An 18,901-nucleotide genomic window follows, 5' to 3' on the forward strand; every position below is an offset into this window, starting at 1 on the left:
GAAAGTCTACACATTATAGATTCACATGGAATTGTTGTGCAATTTAAATTCATTTTAAATGAAACTATTTGTGAAAAGATTAAATGTAATTATAGCTTCCAAATGAGAGAATTGGGTTTTCATAAGGTTAGAGCCCTGCTCAATCAGTGGCCCGCCCCTGTGAAGAGACATGGATTATAAACTATGAAACACACCCTTCTCCCCCTCCACTATATAAGCCCTTGACGAAAATGTAACCTCCTGTTCCGAGGACGATAGGACGACGGTCCATACGTTAAAAAGGACTAACATGTCAACTACAGAACCAAGCCAACCTCAGCATGAGCTTTGGTTGTGAATGGTATGAACTTTGAACTCTTATTCACTAAATAAGTGAGACATCCTAGCCGTTGAGTCAGCAACAGCAGCTGTAAACGTGGGCTAGGAAAGGACGGACGACGTATCCAATCTAACACACAACGAAGATACTACAACGTATCCAATTTACCAAGAGACATTCCTCTGAGGACAGGAAGATCTCTGTTGGCCAACACGGCCAGCATCTACGACCAACCTACCGAAGCGCAGCTCAGAGTAAATGTTTATTGCATTTTCCTTTTCCAAATGGGCGGTAATTTAGAATGCATAAGATACTGTATTTACGATAGCATAGCTTCTCCCTTTGTTCCTCAGTCTTCCCGCTCTTTCATTCAAGCCCAACCCCCTCTCTTTGTGTAACCAGCCGTCATACAGGTTCCGTCCCCCAGGGAAGTTCTCTGTATGACATAATATGCATTCTGTGTATATGTAATTCTGTGTGATTAGTTAGGTATTTAGTAAATAAATAATTAAACCCAATTTTGTATTGCTGATTCAACTTGTTAGCCAGGGTTCGTGAAGATAACCAAGAATTTACAACTTTCAGATGAGACTGAAATAAGGTGACGATTAATATTGACTGCTATTGATGTAAAATATTACTAGGTCTTTAAGAGTTTATTCGGAAGATAACAGCTCTATAAACACTCTTTCGTGGTGCCCCAACTTTCTAGTTAATTACATTTACATGATTAGCTCAATCAGGTAATATTAATTGCAGAGAAAGGATTTTATAGAGTAGCATGTCATATCACTTAATCCGGCATAGCCAAAGACACGACACTGACCTGAGAGTCTCCAGTTTACAGTGGGGATTCCCCAGTCCAGCAGAGAGCAGCTTCACTCCTGAATCCTTCAGGTCATTGTTACTCAGATCCAGCTCTCTCAGATATGAGGAGTTTGAGCTGAGAACTGAGGCCAAAACTTCACAGGATGTGTCTGTGAGTTTACAACCAGTGAGTCTGCCAACACAGAGTTAATACCATGAGAGACAGGTTGTGTTATAATCCATGATGTAGTTGTAAAAAAGTGGTGGGTGTTGGGTAAACGCTGATTGCTGTTAACAGAGAATAAAGTAAAGCTGCCCATATACTTCAATACATTTTCCCACAAAAGATGCATAAATGCTCATGCAAAATGAAAAAGATGTGTAAACTGCATTTACTTGCGTTTACCCTCCACTGATTATAATGCTATGCTTAGCTTACACTATTACCCAGACACAACTAATGTGTACACTGTGCATACATGGCTCATTGTTTTCTCTAATTGTTTTTTATATAAACATTTCTTCAAGAGTTTTCAGCTGATAGAAAATCAAGTCAGCCAATAACCTTGTTTCTATCCAACCATTTGTATTCAAGTAAAGTACATTTCTGATAAAACAGTAATGAAATGCTAGATGGAAATAGCATCCCACTGGGTAAAAACTGATTGATCAATGGGATGACATTGAATCAACGTGGAAAACTGAATGGATTCGCAAAAAGTCATCAAAGTAAGGGCATTTTGTATTTTTTTAACCCAACGTTTAACCTAAATCCAATGACATGGTGACATTTGCTATTCATTTCATGTTGAATTTACGGTTAGTTGAGAATTCAGCTAAATGTAAATCAAAACTAGACATTGAACTGGCGCCAATGCCCAGTGGGATATTTGTCGTAAATTTTCCTAAATGTCGACAAAATAATTTACTCTAGACAGGGGTGGATAATGTTTGCCAGTAAAATAGCACATGGGACCAATGGCAGTGGACACGCTTTGTTGCGCAAATGTTGCTAGAATCAGGGGTGCAATTTTCACTGGGGACGGGGGGACATGTCCCACCCACATTCTGAAATTGCATTTTTGTACCCCCCCAGTTTTATCATTGGAATGGGGTTAAAAACGAGGCAACAGTGTGCTTTAGGACCATGTGGACGCCTCCGAGTTGTCGGGTAGGCTGTTTGGAGTGTTTATCCAACTGGATTATACCCCTCCCCCCACCACTTCCAAAACCAAAGTTGCGCCCCTGGCTAGAATAACCATCATGTCGAAATAAACTGCAGCCACATTAACTCACACTAGGACTTGGAAAATCATGCAGTTTATTAGGCTACAGATTAAATAAATTATGATTAACTTCACAGGTTTGTGAAAGTGCACAGTGATGAACTTGATCTTAAAAAATAATCTCATGAACCCTCTGCACTGTATCTGCCAGTCGTTGGCTAGAGTGCATGTGACCAGACAAGTGGGAAAATGTTCTGATATCGCTAGACTTTGTGGCAAAACCATCGACAGAATAAAACATTTCATAGAAACTCAAATAACTTCTGTTTTTTATTTGGTAAATGAAAAATTATAGGTGCATTTTTCTAGGGAAAGCAAATTGGTCGACTAGATTGTGAAGAAAATATTATTCCCAATAGTACCAAACTCTAAACTAAAGAGCTATCCCAGCAACCCCTGCTGTTTAAACCCAAAGCCACAGCACCCGCTATCCGCTAGTCATTAAATTAAGGTGACAAACTCTTATTAGAAACACATGGATTTGCTCACCAAATTAAAAACCGTAAGCTTCACTGTCTAAACACATATGGTGTGGACTATGTGTGCCTGGTAAACACATGTGGATCTGGTGAACAGTTATCACTTGTTGACCAACTACAGGAATACTGACCTCAGAGTCTCCAGTTTACAGTGGGGATTCCCCAGTCCAGCAGAGAGCAGCTTCACTCCTGAATCCTTCAGGTCATTGTTACTCAGATCCAGCTCTCTCAGATATGAGGAGTTTGAGCTGAGAACTATGGCCAAAACTTCACAGGTTGTGTCTGTGAGTTTACAGCCATTGAGTCTGTCAACATAGAATAAATACCATGAGAGACAGGTTGTAATAAAATGTTATGCTTAGCTTCCCCTGCTTACACTGTTACACCTGCCCGACTAATATGTCCCCAGTGCATTGCTTTCTGATCAGTTTGTATTATATTATGTTCAAGAGTTTCAGCTAATAAAAATACTGCTCTTCCCACATACAGTAAGTTTGAGTACTTACAGAGCCTTTCTGCGGCACCTCACAGCTGGGAGCAGTCTCCTACGACCCTCCTGTGTTGTCTTGTATTCTTTTAGGTCAAACACATCCATAACCTCCTCTGATATCTGCAGCATGTAGGCCAGCGCTGAACACTGAGCAAGTGTGAGGTTTATCGATCTTTTCTCTGACCTCAAGTACTCTTGGATTTCCTCCTGTACTGAATGGTCTTTCATCTCTATCAGACAGTGGAAGAGATTAATCCACCTCTCAGGGGAGATGTTCTTCCTCTGCATCACCTTAAGGGATCGGATTGTTTTCTGGACGCTCTCTGGACTGCTTTCTGTCTGTGTTACCAGACCTTGTAGGAGTTTCTGATTGGACTCCACTGACATGCCATGAAGGAAGCGAACAAAAAGGTCCAGGTGTCCATTCTTACTCTCCAAGGCTTTATCCACGGTACTCTTCAGCAGCTCATGCAAGGTTAGCTCTTCAGACTTTCTCTTGAAGAAGGGCTTCAGTGCATCCATGTTCTTGCTTGTGTAACAATGGTACATGTAGACAGCTGAGAGAAACTCCTGAATGCTTAGATGTACAAAGCAGTACACCACTCTCTGAAATAACACAGACTCTTCTTTAAAGATGTGTGTGCACACTCCTGAGTACAGTGATGCTTCTTTGACATCAATGCCGCAAATGTTCAGGTCTTCTTCATAGAACATGAGATTACCCTTCTCCAGATTTTCAAACGCCAGCCTCCCCAGCTTCAGAAGAATTTCCTTATCTGACTCCATGAGCTCCTCTTGTTCCATCTCATCTCTTCCATGATGCTTCTGGTTCTTCAGGCTGGTCTGAATGAGCACGAAGTGTGTGAACATCTCAGTCAGAGTCGTGGGCATCTCTATTCTTTTGTCTGTACTCAACATGTGTTCAAGGACTATTGCAGAAATCCAACAGAACACCGGCATGTGGCACATGATGTGGAGGCTCCTTGATGTCTTTATGTGTGAGATGATTCTGTTGGCCAGGTCCTCATCACTGAATCTCTTCCTGAAGTACTCCTCCTTCTGTGGGTCACTGAATCCTCGTACTTCTGTCACCTGGTCAACACACTGAGGGGGGATCTGATTGGTTGCTGCTGGTCGGGAGGTTATCCATAGGAGAGCAGAGGGAAGCAGATTCCCCTTGATGAGGTTTGTCAGCAGAACATCAACAGATGATGTCTGGGTGACATCAGACACCTTTTCATTGTGCTGGAAATCCAATGGAAGTCTGCTTTCATCCAAACCATCAAAGATGAACATAGCTTTACAGGCAGTGAGTTTCTTTGCATTGCCTATGTCTAGTTCTGTGTGGAAGTCATTTAAAAGTCTGAGAAGACTGTACTGACGATCTTTGATCAAGTTCAGCTCCCGGAAAGGAAGCACAAATATGATATCCACATCTTGGTTTGCCTTCCCTTCAGCCCAGTCTAGGATGAACTTCTGCACAGAGACTGTTTTTCCGATGCCAGCGATGCCCTTCGTCAGCACAGTTCTGATGCTTCTCTCTTGGCCAGGTAAGGGTTTAAAGATGTCATTGCAGTGGATTACTGTGTCATGTGAGGTTGGTGTCCTGGGTGCTGTCTCTAGCTGCCACACCTCATGTTCATTGTTAACCCCTTCACTCTCGCCTTCTGTGATGTAGAGCTCTGTGTAAATCCTGTTGAGGGGAGTTTGGTTCCCTGCTGTTTCGATGCCTTCTATTACACATTCATACCTCCTTATCAGACTGTCTTTATGATTTACTATAGCTTTCTGCAGGCTGTCATCCACTACAAGGGAAGAGGAAATAGGGTGTTATCAGACACATTCATTGACAGGATGAAATGTGGGCCTTCCACAACTACAGTAACTTATATTATTGTAGTTAACACTTAATCAAATTGAGGTATTGACTTAGCACAGGTCTGCAAGTGGTCTTACTTTTTTCAAAGCCTCTTGCATCATTGGGTTCCCTCAGGTGCTGTAGTACAGGAAGTGTTCTGGATCTCTTTCTACACTGAGGACAGTCATAGTCTCCTGAAGGAGCAGGTTTCTCCCAGTATCTGGTGATGCACTGTCTGCAGAACCTGTGTCCACAGGTGGTAGAGACTGGATCCCTCAGAACCTGCTGACACACTGCACACCTGGACTGATCCTCTAACATAGTAGACCATCCACTACAGAGATAAAGGAGAGAGTGTAGATGTTACTACTCATCCTCTAACAGAGTAGACCATCCCCTACAGAGATAAAGGAGAGAGAGATACTGATCCTCTAACAGAGTAGACCATCCACTACAGAGATAAAGGAGAGAGAGAGACTTCTAGATGTTACTACTGATCCTCTAACAGAGTAGACCATCCCCTACAGAGATAAAGGAGAGAGAGATACTGATCCTCTAACAGAGTAGACCATCCCCTACAGAGATAAAAGAGAGAGAGAGACTTCTAGATGTTACTACTGATCCTCTAACAGAGTAGACCATCCCCTACAGAGATAAAGGAGAGAGAGATACTGATCCTCTAACAGAGTAGACCATCCCCTACAGAGATAAAAGAGGGGGCAGTAATTCCTCTAATAAACTTAGTTCAAACAAACTACACATTACAAAACATATCTATATGACATCTTGAAGATTCTCCTCTTCACTATTAATATTATTCTGACTAGTGACAGGTCAAAGGTAACTGATCCACCACCATTGGAGTTGACAGGATGATCCATGGAGAAATCACTGTTCATAGACAGACAGACAGCTGGGAACAGTATACTGTGTTCATAGACAGACAGACAGCTGGGAACAGTATACTGTGTTCATAGACAGACAGCTGGGAACAGTATACTGTGTTCATAGACAGACAGCTGGGAACAGTATACTGTGTTCATAGACAGACAGCTGGGAACATTATACTGTGTTCATAGACAGACAGACAGCTGGGAACAGTATACTGTGTTCATAGACAGACAGCTGGGAACAGTATACTGTGTTCATAGACAGACAGACAGCTGGGAACAGTATACTGTGTTCATAGACAGACAGCTGGGAACAGTATACTCTGTTCATAGACAGACAGACAGCTGGGAACAGTATACTCTGTTCATAGACAGACAGCTGGGAACAGTATACTGTGTTCATAGACAGACAGCTGGGAACAGTATACTCTGTTCATAGACAGACAGGCAGCTGGGAACAGTATACTGTGTTCATAGACAGACAGCTGGGAACAGTATACTGTGTTCATAGACAGACAGCTGGGAACATTATACTGTGTTCATAGACAGACAGCTGGGAACAGTATACTCTGTTCATAGACAGACAGACAGCTGGGAACAGAATACTGTGTTCATAGACAGACAGCTGGGAACAGTATACTGTGTTCATAGACAGACAGACAGCTGGGAACAGTATACTCTGTTCATAGACAGACAGACAGCTGGGAACAGTATACTCTGTTCATAGACAGACAGCTGGGAACATTATACTGTGTTCATAGACAGACAGCTGGGAACAGTATACTCTGTTCATAGACAGACAGCTGGGAACAGTATACTGTGTTCATAGACAGACAGACAGCTGGGAACAGTATACTGTGTTCATAGACAGACAGACAGCTGGGAACAGTATACTGTGTTCATAGACAGACAGCTGGGAACAGTATACTCTGTTCATAGACAGACAGCTGGGAACAGTATACTCTGTTCATAGACAGACAGCTGGGAACAGTATACTCTGTTCATAGACAGACAGCTGGGAACAGTATACTGTGTTCATAGACAGACAGCTGGGAACAGTATACTGTGTTCATAGACAGACAGCTGGGAACAGTATACTGTGTTCATAGACAGACAGCTGGGAACAGTATACTGTGTTCATAGACAGACAGACAGCTGGGAACAGCATACTCTGTTCATAGACAGACAGACAGCTGGGAACAGTATACTGTGTTCATAGACAGACAGCTGGGAACAGTATAATGTGTTCATAGACAGACAGACAGCTGGGAACAGTATACTGTGTTCATAGACAGACAGCTGGGAACAGTATACTCTGTTCATAGACAGACAGACAGCTGGGAACAGTATACTGTGTTCATAGACAGACAGCTGGGAACAGTATACTCTGTTCATAGACAGACAGACAGCTGGGAACAGTATACTCTGTTCATAGACAGACAGCTGGGAACAGTATACTGTGTTCATAGACAGACAGACAGCTGGGAACAGTATACTCTGTTCATAGACAGACAGCTGGGAACAGTATACTGTGTTCATAGACAGACAGCTGGGAACAGTATACTGTGTTCATAGACAGACAGCTGGGAACAGTATACTGTGTTCATAGACAGACAGACAGCTGGGAACAGTATACTCTGTTCATAGACAGACAGACAGCTGGGAACAGTATACTCTGTTCATAGACAGACAGACAGCTGGGAACAGAATACTGTGTTCATAGACAGACAGCTGGGAACAGTATACTGTGTTCATAGACAGACAGACAGCTGGGAACAGTATACTCTGTTCATAGACAGACAGACAGCTGGGAACAGTATACTCTGTTCATAGACAGACAGCTGGGAACATTATACTGTGTTCATAGACAGACAGCTGGGAACAGTATACTCTGTTCATAGACAGACAGCTGGGAACAGTATACTGTGTTCATAGACAGACAGACAGCTGGGAACAGTATACTGTGTTCATAGACAGACAGACAGCTGGGAACAGTATACTGTGTTCATAGACAGACAGCTGGGAACAGTATACTCTGTTCATAGACAGACAGCTGGGAACAGTATACTCTGTTCATAGACAGACAGCTGGGAACAGTATACTCTGTTCATAGACAGACAGCTGGGAACAGTATACTGTGTTCATAGACAGACAGCTGGGAACAGTATACTGTGTTCATAGACAGACAGCTGGGAACAGTATACTGTGTTCATAGACAGACAGCTGGGAACAGTATACTGTGTTCATAGACAGACAGACAGCTGGGAACAGTATACTCTGTTCATAGACAGACAGACAGCTGGGAACAGTATACTGTGTTCATAGACAGACAGCTGGGAACAGTATACTGTGTTCATAGACAGACAGACAGCTGGGAACAGTATACTGTGTTCATAGACAGACAGCTGGGAACAGTATACTCTGTTCATAGACAGACAGACAGCTGGGAACAGTATACTGTGTTCATAGACAGACAGCTGGGAACAGTATACTCTGTTCATAGACAGACAGACAGCTGGGAACAGTATACTCTGTTCATAGACAGACAGCTGGGAACAGTATACTGTGTTCATAGACAGACAGACAGCTGGGAACAGTATACTCTGTTCATAGACAGACAGCTGGGAACAGTATACTGTGTTCATAGACAGACAGCTGGGAACAGTATACTGTGTTCATAGACAGACAGCTGGGAACAGTATACTCTGTTCATAGACAGACAGACAGCTGGGAACAGTATACTCTGTTCATAGACAGACAGACAGCTGGGAACAGTATACTGTGTTCATAGACAGACAGACAGCTGGGAACAGTATACTGTGTTCATAGACAGACAGCTGGGAACAGTATACTCTGTTCATAGACAGACAGCTGGGAACAGTATACTGTGTTCATAGACAGACAGCTGGGAACAGTATACTCTGTTCATAGACAGACAGACAGCTGGGAACAGAATACTGTGTTCATAGACAGACAGCTGGGAACAGTATACTGTGTTCATAGACAGACAGACAGCTGGGAACAGTATACTCTGTTCATAGACAGACAGACAGCTGGGAACAGAATACTGTGTTCATAGACAGACAGCTGGGAACAGTATACTCTGTTCATAGACAGACAGACAGCTGGGAACAGTATACTGTGTTCATAGACAGACAGCTGGGAACAGTATACTGTGTTCATAGACAGACAGACAGCTGGGAACAGTATACTGTGTTCATAGACAGACAGCTGGGAACAGAATACTGTGTTCATAGACAGACAGCTGGGAACAGTATACTGTGTTCATAGACAGACAGACAGCTGGGAACAGTATACTGTGTTCATAGACAGACAGACAGCTGGGAACAGTATACTGTGTTCATAGACAGACAGCTGGGAACAGTATACTGTGTTCATAGACAGACAGCTGGGAACAGTATACTCTGTTCATAGACAGACAGACAGCTGGGAACAGTATACTGTGTTCATAGACAGACAGACAGCTGGGAACAGTATACTGTGTTCATAGACAGACAGCTGGGAACAGTATACTGTGTTCATAGACAGACAGACAGCTGGGAACAGTATACTCTGTTCATAGACAGACAGCTGGGAACAGTATACTGTGTTCATAGACAGACAGACAGCTGGGAACAGTATACTCTGTTCATAGACAGACAGCTGGGAACAGTATACTGTGTTCATAGACAGACAGCTGGGAACAGTATACTGTGTTCATAGACAGACAGCTGGGAACAGTATACTGTGTTCATAGACAGACAGACAGCTGGGAACAGTATACTGTGTTCATAGACAGACAGACAGCTGGGAACAGTATACTGTGTTCATAGACAGACAGCTGGGAACAGTATACTGTGTTCATAGACAGACAGCTGGGAACAGTATACTGTGTTCATAGACAGACAGACAGCTGGGAACAGTATACTGTGTTCATAGACAGACAGCTGGGAACAGTATACTCTGTTCATAGACAGACAGACAGCTGGGAACAGTATACTGTGTTCATAGACAGACAGCTGGGAACAGTATACTGTGTTCATAGACAGACAGACAGCTGGGAACAGTATACTGTGTTCATAGACAGACAGCTGGGAACAGTATACTCTGTTCATAGACAGACAGACAGCTGGGAACAGTATACTGTGTTCATAGACAGACAGCTGGGAACAGTATACTGTGTTCATAGACAGACAGCTGGGAACAGTATACTGTGTTCATAGACAGACAGACAGCTGGGAACAGTATACTGTGTTCATAGACAGACAGCTGGGAACAGTATACTGTGTTCATAGACAGACAGACAGCTGGGAACAGTATACTCTGTTCATAGACAGACAGCTGGGAACAGTATACTGTGTTCATAGACAGACAGACAGCTGGGAACAGTATACTGTGTTCATAGACAGACAGACAGCTGGGAACAGTATACTGTGTTCATAGACAGACAGACAGCTGGGAACAGTATACTGTGTTCATAGACAGACAGACAGCTGGGAACAGTATACTGTGTTCATAGACAGACAGACAGCTGGGAACAGTATACTGTGTTCATAGACAGACAGCTGGGAACAGTATACTGTGTTCATAGACAGACAGCTGGGAACAGTATACTGTGTTCATAGACAGACAGACAGCTGGGAACAGTATACTCTGTTCATAGACAGACAGCTGGGAACAGTATACTGTGTTCATAGACAGACAGCTGGGAACAGTATACTGTGTTCATAGACAGACAGCTGGGAACAGTATACTGTGTTCATAGACAGACAGACAGCTGGGAACAGTATACTGTGTTCATAGACAGACAGACAGCTGGGAACAGTATACTGTGTTCATAGACAGACAGACAGCTGGGAACAGTATACTGTGTTCATAGACAGACAGACAGCTGGGAACAGTATACTGTGTTCATAGACAGACAGACAGCTGGGAACAGTATACTGTGTTCATAGACAGACAGCTGGGAACAGTATACTGTGTTCATAGACAGACAGCTGGGAACAGTATACTGTGTTCATAGACAGACAGACAGCTGGGAACAGTATACTGTGTTCATAGACAGACAGCTGGGAACAGTATACTGTGTTCATAGACAGACAGCTGGGAACAGTATACTGTGTTCATAGACAGACAGCTGGGAACAGTATACTGTGTTCATAGACAGACAGACAGCTGGGAACAGTATACTGTGTTCATAGACAGACAGCTGGGAACAGTATACTGTGTTCATAGACAGACAGACAGCTGGGAACAGTATACTGTGTTCATAGACAGACAGCTGGGAACAGTATACTCTGTTCATAGACAGACAGACAGCTGGGAACAGTATACTCTGTTCATAGACAGACAGCTGGGAACAGTATACTGTGTTCATAGACAGACAGCTGGGAACAGTATACTCTGTTCATAGACAGACAGGCAGCTGGGAACAGTATACTGTGTTCATAGACAGACAGCTGGGAACAGTATACTGTGTTCATAGACAGACAGCTGGGAACAGTATACTGTGTTCATAGACAGACAGCTGGGAACAGTATACTCTGTTCATAGACAGACAGACAGCTGGGAACAGTATACTGTGTTCATAGACAGACAGCTGGGAACAGTATACTGTGTTCATAGACAGACAGACAGCTGGGAACAGTATACTCTGTTCATAGACAGACAGACAGCTGGGAACAGTATACTCTGTTCATAGACAGACAGCTGGGAACAGTATACTGTGTTCATAGACAGACAGCTGGGAACAGTATACTCTGTTCATAGACAGACAGCTGGGAACAGTATACTGTGTTCATAGACAGACAGACAGCTGGGAACAGTATACTGTGTTCATAGACAGACAGACAGCTGGGAACAGTATACTGTGTTCATAGACAGACAGCTGGGAACAGTATACTCTGTTCATAGACAGACAGCTGGGAACAGTATACTCTGTTCATAGACAGACAGCTGGGAACAGTATACTCTGTTCATAGACAGACAGCTGGGAACAGTATACTGTGTTCATAGACAGACAGCTGGGAACAGTATACTGTGTTCATAGACAGACAGCTGGGAACAGTATACTGTGTTCATAGACAGACAGCTGGGAACAGTATACTGTGTTCATAGACAGACAGACAGCTGGGAACAGTATACTCTGTTCATAGACAGACAGACAGCTGGGAACAGTATACTGTGTTCATAGACAGACAGCTGGGAACAGTATACTGTGTTCATAGACAGACAGACAGCTGGGAACAGTATACTGTGTTCATAGACAGACAGCTGGGAACAGTATACTCTGTTCATAGACAGACAGACAGCTGGGAACAGTATACTGTGTTCATAGACAGACAGCTGGGAACAGTATACTCTGTTCATAGACAGACAGACAGCTGGGAACAGTATACTCTGTTCATAGACAGACAGCTGGGAACAGTATACTGTGTTCATAGACAGACAGACAGCTGGGAACAGTATACTCTGTTCATAGACAGACAGCTGGGAACAGTATACTGTGTTCATAGACAGACAGCTGGGAACAGTATACTGTGTTCATAGACAGACAGCTGGGAACAGTATACTGTGTTCATAGACAGACAGACAGCTGGGAACAGTATACTCTGTTCATAGACAGACAGACAGCTGGGAACAGTATACTCTGTTCATAGACAGACAGACAGCTGGGAACAGAATACTGTGTTCATAGACAGACAGCTGGGAACAGTATACTGTGTTCATAGACAGACAGACAGCTGGGAACAGTATACTCTGTTCATAGACAGACAGACAGCTGGGAACAGTATACTCTGTTCATAGACAGACAGCTGGGAACAGTATACTGTGTTCATAGACAGACAGCTGGGAACAGTATACTCTGTTCATAGACAGACAGCTGGGAACAGTATACTGTGTTCATAGACAGACAGACAGCTGGGAACAGTATACTGTGTTCATAGACAGACAGACAGCTGGGAACAGTATACTGTGTTCATAGACAGACAGCTGGGAACAGTATACTCTGTTCATAGACAGACAGCTGGGAACAGTATACTCTGTTCATAGACAGACAGCTGGGAACAGTATACTCTGTTCATAGACAGACAGCTGGGAACAGTATACTGTGTTCATAGACAGACAGCTGGGAACAGTATACTGTGTTCATAGACAGACAGCTGGGAACAGTATACTGTGTTCATAGACAGACAGCTGGGAACAGTATACTGTGTTCATAGACAGACAGACAGCTGGGAACAGTATACTCTGTTCATAGACAGACAGACAGCTGGGAACAGTATACTGTGTTCATAGACAGACAGCTGGGAACAGTATACTGTGTTCATAGACAGACAGACAGCTGGGAACAGTATACTGTGTTCATAGACAGACAGCTGGGAACAGTATACTCTGTTCATAGACAGACAGACAGCTGGGAACAGTATACTGTGTTCATAGACAGACAGCTGGGAACAGTATACTCTGTTCATAGACAGACAGACAGCTGGGAACAGTATACTCTGTTCATAGACAGACAGCTGGGAACAGTATACTGTGTTCATAGACAGACAGACAGCTGGGAACAGTATACTCTGTTCATAGACAGACAGCTGGGAACAGTATACTGTGTTCATAGACAGACAGCTGGGAACAGTATACTGTGTTCATAGACAGACAGCTGGGAACAGTATACTCTGTTCATAGACAGACAGACAGCTGGGAACAGTATACTCTGTTCATAGACAGACAGACAGCTGGGAACAGTATACTGTGTTCATAGACAGACAGACAGCTGGGAACAGTATACTGTGTTCATAGACAGACAGCTGGGAACAGTATACTCTGTTCATAGACAGACAGCTGGGAACAGTATACTGTGTTCATAGACAGACAGCTGGGAACAGTATACTCTGTTCATAGACAGACAGACAGCTGGGAACAGAATACTGTGTTCATAGACAGACAGCTGGGAACAGTATACTGTGTTCATAGACAGACAGACAGCTGGGAACAGTATACTCTGTTCATAGACAGACAGACAGCTGGGAACAGTATACTGTGTTCATAGACAGACAGCTGGGAACAGTATACTCTGTTCATAGACAGACAGACAGCTGGGAACAGTATACTGTGTTCATAGACAGACAGCTGGGAACAGTATACTGTGTTCATAGACAGACAGACAGCTGGGAACAGTATACTGTGTTCATAGACAGACAGCTGGGAACAGTATACTGTGTTCATAGACAGACAGCTGGGAACAGTATACTGTGTTCATAGACAGACAGACAGCTGGGAACAGTATACTGTGTTCATAGACAGACAGACAGCTGGGAACAGTATACTGTGTTCATAGACAGACAGCTGGGAACAGTATACTGTGTTCATAGACAGACAGCTGGGAACAGTATACTGTGTTCATAGACAGACAGACAGCTGGGAACAGTATACTGTGTTCATAGACAGACAGACAGCTGGGAACAGTATACTGTGTTCATAGACAGACAGCTGGGAACAGTATACTGTGTTCATAGACAGACAGACAGCTGGGAACAGTATACTCTGTTCATAGACAGACAGCTGGGAACAGTATACTGTGTTCATAGACAGACAGACAGCTGGGAACAGTATACTCTGTTCATAGACAGACAGCTGGGAACAGTATACTGTGTTCATAGACAGACAGCTGGGAACAGTATACTGTGTTCATAGACAGACAGCTGGGAACAGTATACTGTGTTCATAGACAGACAGACAGCTGGGAACAGTATACTGTGTTCATAGACAGACAGACAGCTGGGAACAGTATACTGTGTTCATAGACAGACAGCTGGGAACAGTATACTGTGTTCATAGACAGACAGCTGGGAACAGTATACTGTGTTCATAGACAGACAGACAGCTGGGAACAGTATACTGTGTTCATAGACAGACAGCTGGGAACAGTATACTCTGTTCATAGACAGACAGACAGCTGGGAACAGTATACTGTGTTCATAGACAGACAGCTGGGAACAGTATACTGTGTTCATAGACAGACAGACAGCTGGGAACAGTATACTGTGTTCATAGACAGACAGCTGGGAACAGTATACTCTGTTCATAGACAGACAGACAGCTGGGAACAGAATACTGTGTTCATAGACAGACAGCTGGGAACAGTATACTGTGTTCATAGACAGACAGCTGGGAACAGTATACTGTGTTCATAGACAGACAGACAGCTGGGAACAGTATACTGTGTTCATAGACAGACAGCTGGGAACAGTATACTGTGTTCATAGACAGACAGACAGCTGGGAACAGTATACTCTGTTCATAGACAGACAGCTGGGAACAGTATACTGTGTTCATAGACAGACAGACAGCTGGGAACAGTATACTGTGTTCATAGACAGACAGACAGCTGGGAACAGTATACTGTGTTCATAGACAGACAGACAGCTGGGAACAGTATACTGTGTTCATAGACAGACAGACAGCTGGGAACAGTATACTGTGTTCATAGACAGACAGACAGCTGGGAACAGTATACTGTGTTCATAGACAGACAGCTGGGAACAGTATACTGTGTTCATAGACAGACAGCTGGGAACAGTATACTGTGTTCATAGACAGACAGACAGCTGGGAACAGTATACTCTGTTCATAGACAGACAGCTGGGAACAGTATACTGTGTTCATAGACAGACAGCTGGGAACAGTATACTGTGTTCATAGACAGACAGCTGGGAACAGTATACTGTGTTCATAGACAGACAGACAGCTGGGAACAGTATACTGTGTTCATAGACAGACAGACAGCTGGGAACAGTATACTGTGTTCATAGACAGACAGACAGCTGGGAACAGTATACTGTGTTCATAGACAGACAGACAGCTGGGAACAGTATACTGTGTTCATAGACAGACAGACAGCTGGGAACAGTATACTGTGTTCATAGACAGACAGCTGGGAACAGTATACTGTGTTCATAGACAGACAGCTGGGAACAGTATACTGTGTTCATAGACAGACAGACAGCTGGGAACAGTATACTCTGTTCATAGACAGACAGCTGGGAACAGTATACTGTGTTCATAGACAGACAGCTGGGAACAGTATACTGTGTTCATAGACAGACAGACAGCTGGGAACAGTATACTGTGTTCATAGACAGACAGCTGGGAACAGTATACTCTGTTCATAGACAGACAGCTGGGAACAGTATACTGTGTTCATAGACAGACAGACAGCTGGGAACAGTATACTGTGTTCATAGACAGACAGCTGGGAACAGTATACTCTGTTCACAGACAGAGTTTTGATGAAATCTATGGACAAAAAAATACCTCTATCTGATAATCACACTCTGCTATTTATTGCTGCCCAGAAGATATAACTAATGTGCATTGTGTACGAATAATGAAGCTCTGAGTAATAAACCTATTTGACACAGTTGGCTGGAAAGCCTCAATGCTTCAGGAAGTGTCACGACTTCTGCCGAAGTCGATGCCTCTCCTTGTTCGGCGGTCGACGTCGCCGGTCTTCTAGCCATCGCCGATCCATTTTTCATTTGTTTTGTCTCGTTTTCCCACACACCTGGTTCTCATTTCCCTCATTATGTGTTGTGTATTTAACCCTCTGTTTCCCCCATGTCTTTGTGTGGTATTGTTTATCTGTTCATGTACGTGCACGTTAGGCTGGTTGCGCTGGGTTATGTTCAACCCATATTTGTATTTTCCTGTTCGTTTGTGCCGTGTGCTTTTGGTTCGCCAAATAAAAGGCTCCGTTTTGCCACCAACTATCTGCTCTCCTGCGCCTGACTTCCTACAGCCCTTCACGCATACCTTGACAGGAAGCTTTGTTTCAACATCACTGCAGTGACCCCCAGCAGTTTGAGAGCTAGCACATCTGATTCATCTCGTCACGGCAGGTAGCCTAGAGTTAAGAGCATTGGGGCAGTAACTGAAAGGTCGCTGGTTTAAATCCCCGAGCTGACTAGATGACAAATCTTTTGATGTGCCCTTGAGCAATGCACTTAACCCTAGTTGCTATGGATCAGAGTGTCTGCTAAATGACTAAAATGTTACATTTAAACACGATAATAACACCTATGGAATGTTAACAATATATTATGGCTAACCAGAATGCAAAACAAATGTCAGGTTCTTCAAAATAATCTATAAAGAACCTTTGAGATTGACCTCCATAAAGGTTCTATAAAGAACCATAACAAAGGGATGTTTATAGAACTATCCTCCATAAAGGTTCTATAAAGAACCATAACAAAGGGATGTTTATAGAACTATCCTCCATAAAGGTTCTATAAAGAACCATAACAAAGGGATGTTTATAGAACTATCCTCCATAAAGGTTCTATAAAGAACCATAACAAAGGGATGTTTATAGAACTATCCTCCATAAAGGTTCTATAAAGAACCATAACAAAGGGATGTTTATAGAACTATCCTCCATAAAGGTTCTATAAAGAACCATAACAAAGGGATGTTTATAGAACTATCCTCCATAAAGGTTCTATAAAGAACCATAACAAAGGGATGTTTATAGCCACAAAAAGGGTTGTAACTTTAATTGTGTGATTGCAGTAATTACATTTATTGTGTAATTGCTGTATTCATTTTATTGTGTGATTGCTGTAATTACTTTTGTGTAACTGCTGTAATTACTTGTACTGTGTAATTGCTGTAAGTACTTTTATTGTCTAGAAGCTGATCCTTCATCAGTATTGTGAAATAATTATAATGTTAAGTAAAGATTTGAATGGAGAAAACTGATCTGAGAGCAGCGCTCCCTTTCTTTCCATCCTATCAGAATTGATACATGCTCCACCAGACGTGATACCTTGTAGTGCTGCTGATCCAGTTTCTACTGGTCTGACTGAGGATATGAACTCTGACCTGTCCACCAGACATGATAACTTGTAGTGCTGCTGATCCAGTTTCTACTGGTCTGACTGAGGATATGAACTCTGACCTGTTCACCAGATGTGATACCTTGTAGTGCTGCTGATCCAGTTTCTACTGGTCTGACTGAGGATATGAACTCTGACCTGTTCACCAGACGTGATACCTTGTTGTGCTGCTGATCCAGTTTCTACTGGTCTGACTGAGGATATGAACTCTGACTGAGGTTATCAGTATCGACACATGCTCCAACGACGCACATAGCGACCATTCTCTGTTTTAGGAAACTCATGTTATTTCTTCGGCCATTGTAGGAAAGATACATCTTTAAAACACCTGTAAGCCTAAATGCCATCACTTTCAGGAAACCGTCCCCAGAGAGACTTACAGTAAAGTTGCCGTATATTAATTTGATAATCTATTGTGTCAGAAATGTTCCTGCACAGCAGAAAATGCAAAATGGTAGTGTATTTGAGGTTTAAAAAGGCTTCTAAAGTTTGTAATTTCCAGGTTAAAATGTCACACTTGATATTGAAAAAACACAAATGTGATAAAAATTGTGGAAATATTGGAAATAAACGTAATACATTCTGAAACAGTATTGTTGTCTCACCTCTTAGCTTTGGTCTCATGTTCCCCAGAGAGACTCATTTTAGAACACTGACCCCTAAACAGAGATCCAGCATGTTGGTTGTGGTTAACACAGTAACAACTAAACAGAGATCCAGCATGTTGGTTGTGGTTAACACAGTGACAACTAAACAGAGATCCAGCATGTTGGTTAACACAGTGACAACTAAACAGAGATCCAGCATGTTGGTTGTGGTTAACACAGTGACAACTAAACAGAGATCCAACATGTTGGTTGTGGTCAACACAG

The 18,901-nt window shown here is 43.0% G+C and overlaps 1 protein-coding gene across 2 annotated transcripts in view; it reads right to left on the reverse strand.

Moving 5' to 3' along the window:
• LOC123733185 (NLR family CARD domain-containing protein 3) overlaps positions 1-18,901 on the reverse strand; it is a 39,450-nt gene that overhangs the window by 11,755 nt on the left and 8,794 nt on the right. Inside the window, exons 3-7 of one of the 2 annotated variants that reach the window (XM_082972141.1) lie at positions 18,635-18,688; positions 5,338-5,573; positions 3,398-5,186; positions 3,023-3,196; positions 1,146-1,319 (exon numbers count right to left, since the gene is read on the reverse strand). In XM_082972141.1, coding sequence (XP_082828267.1) covers positions 1,146-1,319; positions 3,023-3,196; positions 3,398-5,186; positions 5,338-5,573; positions 18,635-18,688 — 2,427 coding nt within the window. The remainder of the gene's footprint in view (positions 1-1,145; positions 1,320-3,022; positions 3,197-3,397; positions 5,187-5,337; positions 5,574-18,634; positions 18,689-18,901) is intronic. The other variant, XM_082972142.1, reaches the window with a different exon arrangement.

The sequence above is a fragment of the Salmo salar genome, unplaced genomic scaffold (genome assembly GCF_965601325.2).
Source record: "Salmo salar unplaced genomic scaffold, fSalSal1 ptg000578l, whole genome shotgun sequence".
Taxonomy (NCBI): domain Eukaryota; kingdom Metazoa; phylum Chordata; class Actinopteri; order Salmoniformes; family Salmonidae; genus Salmo; species Salmo salar.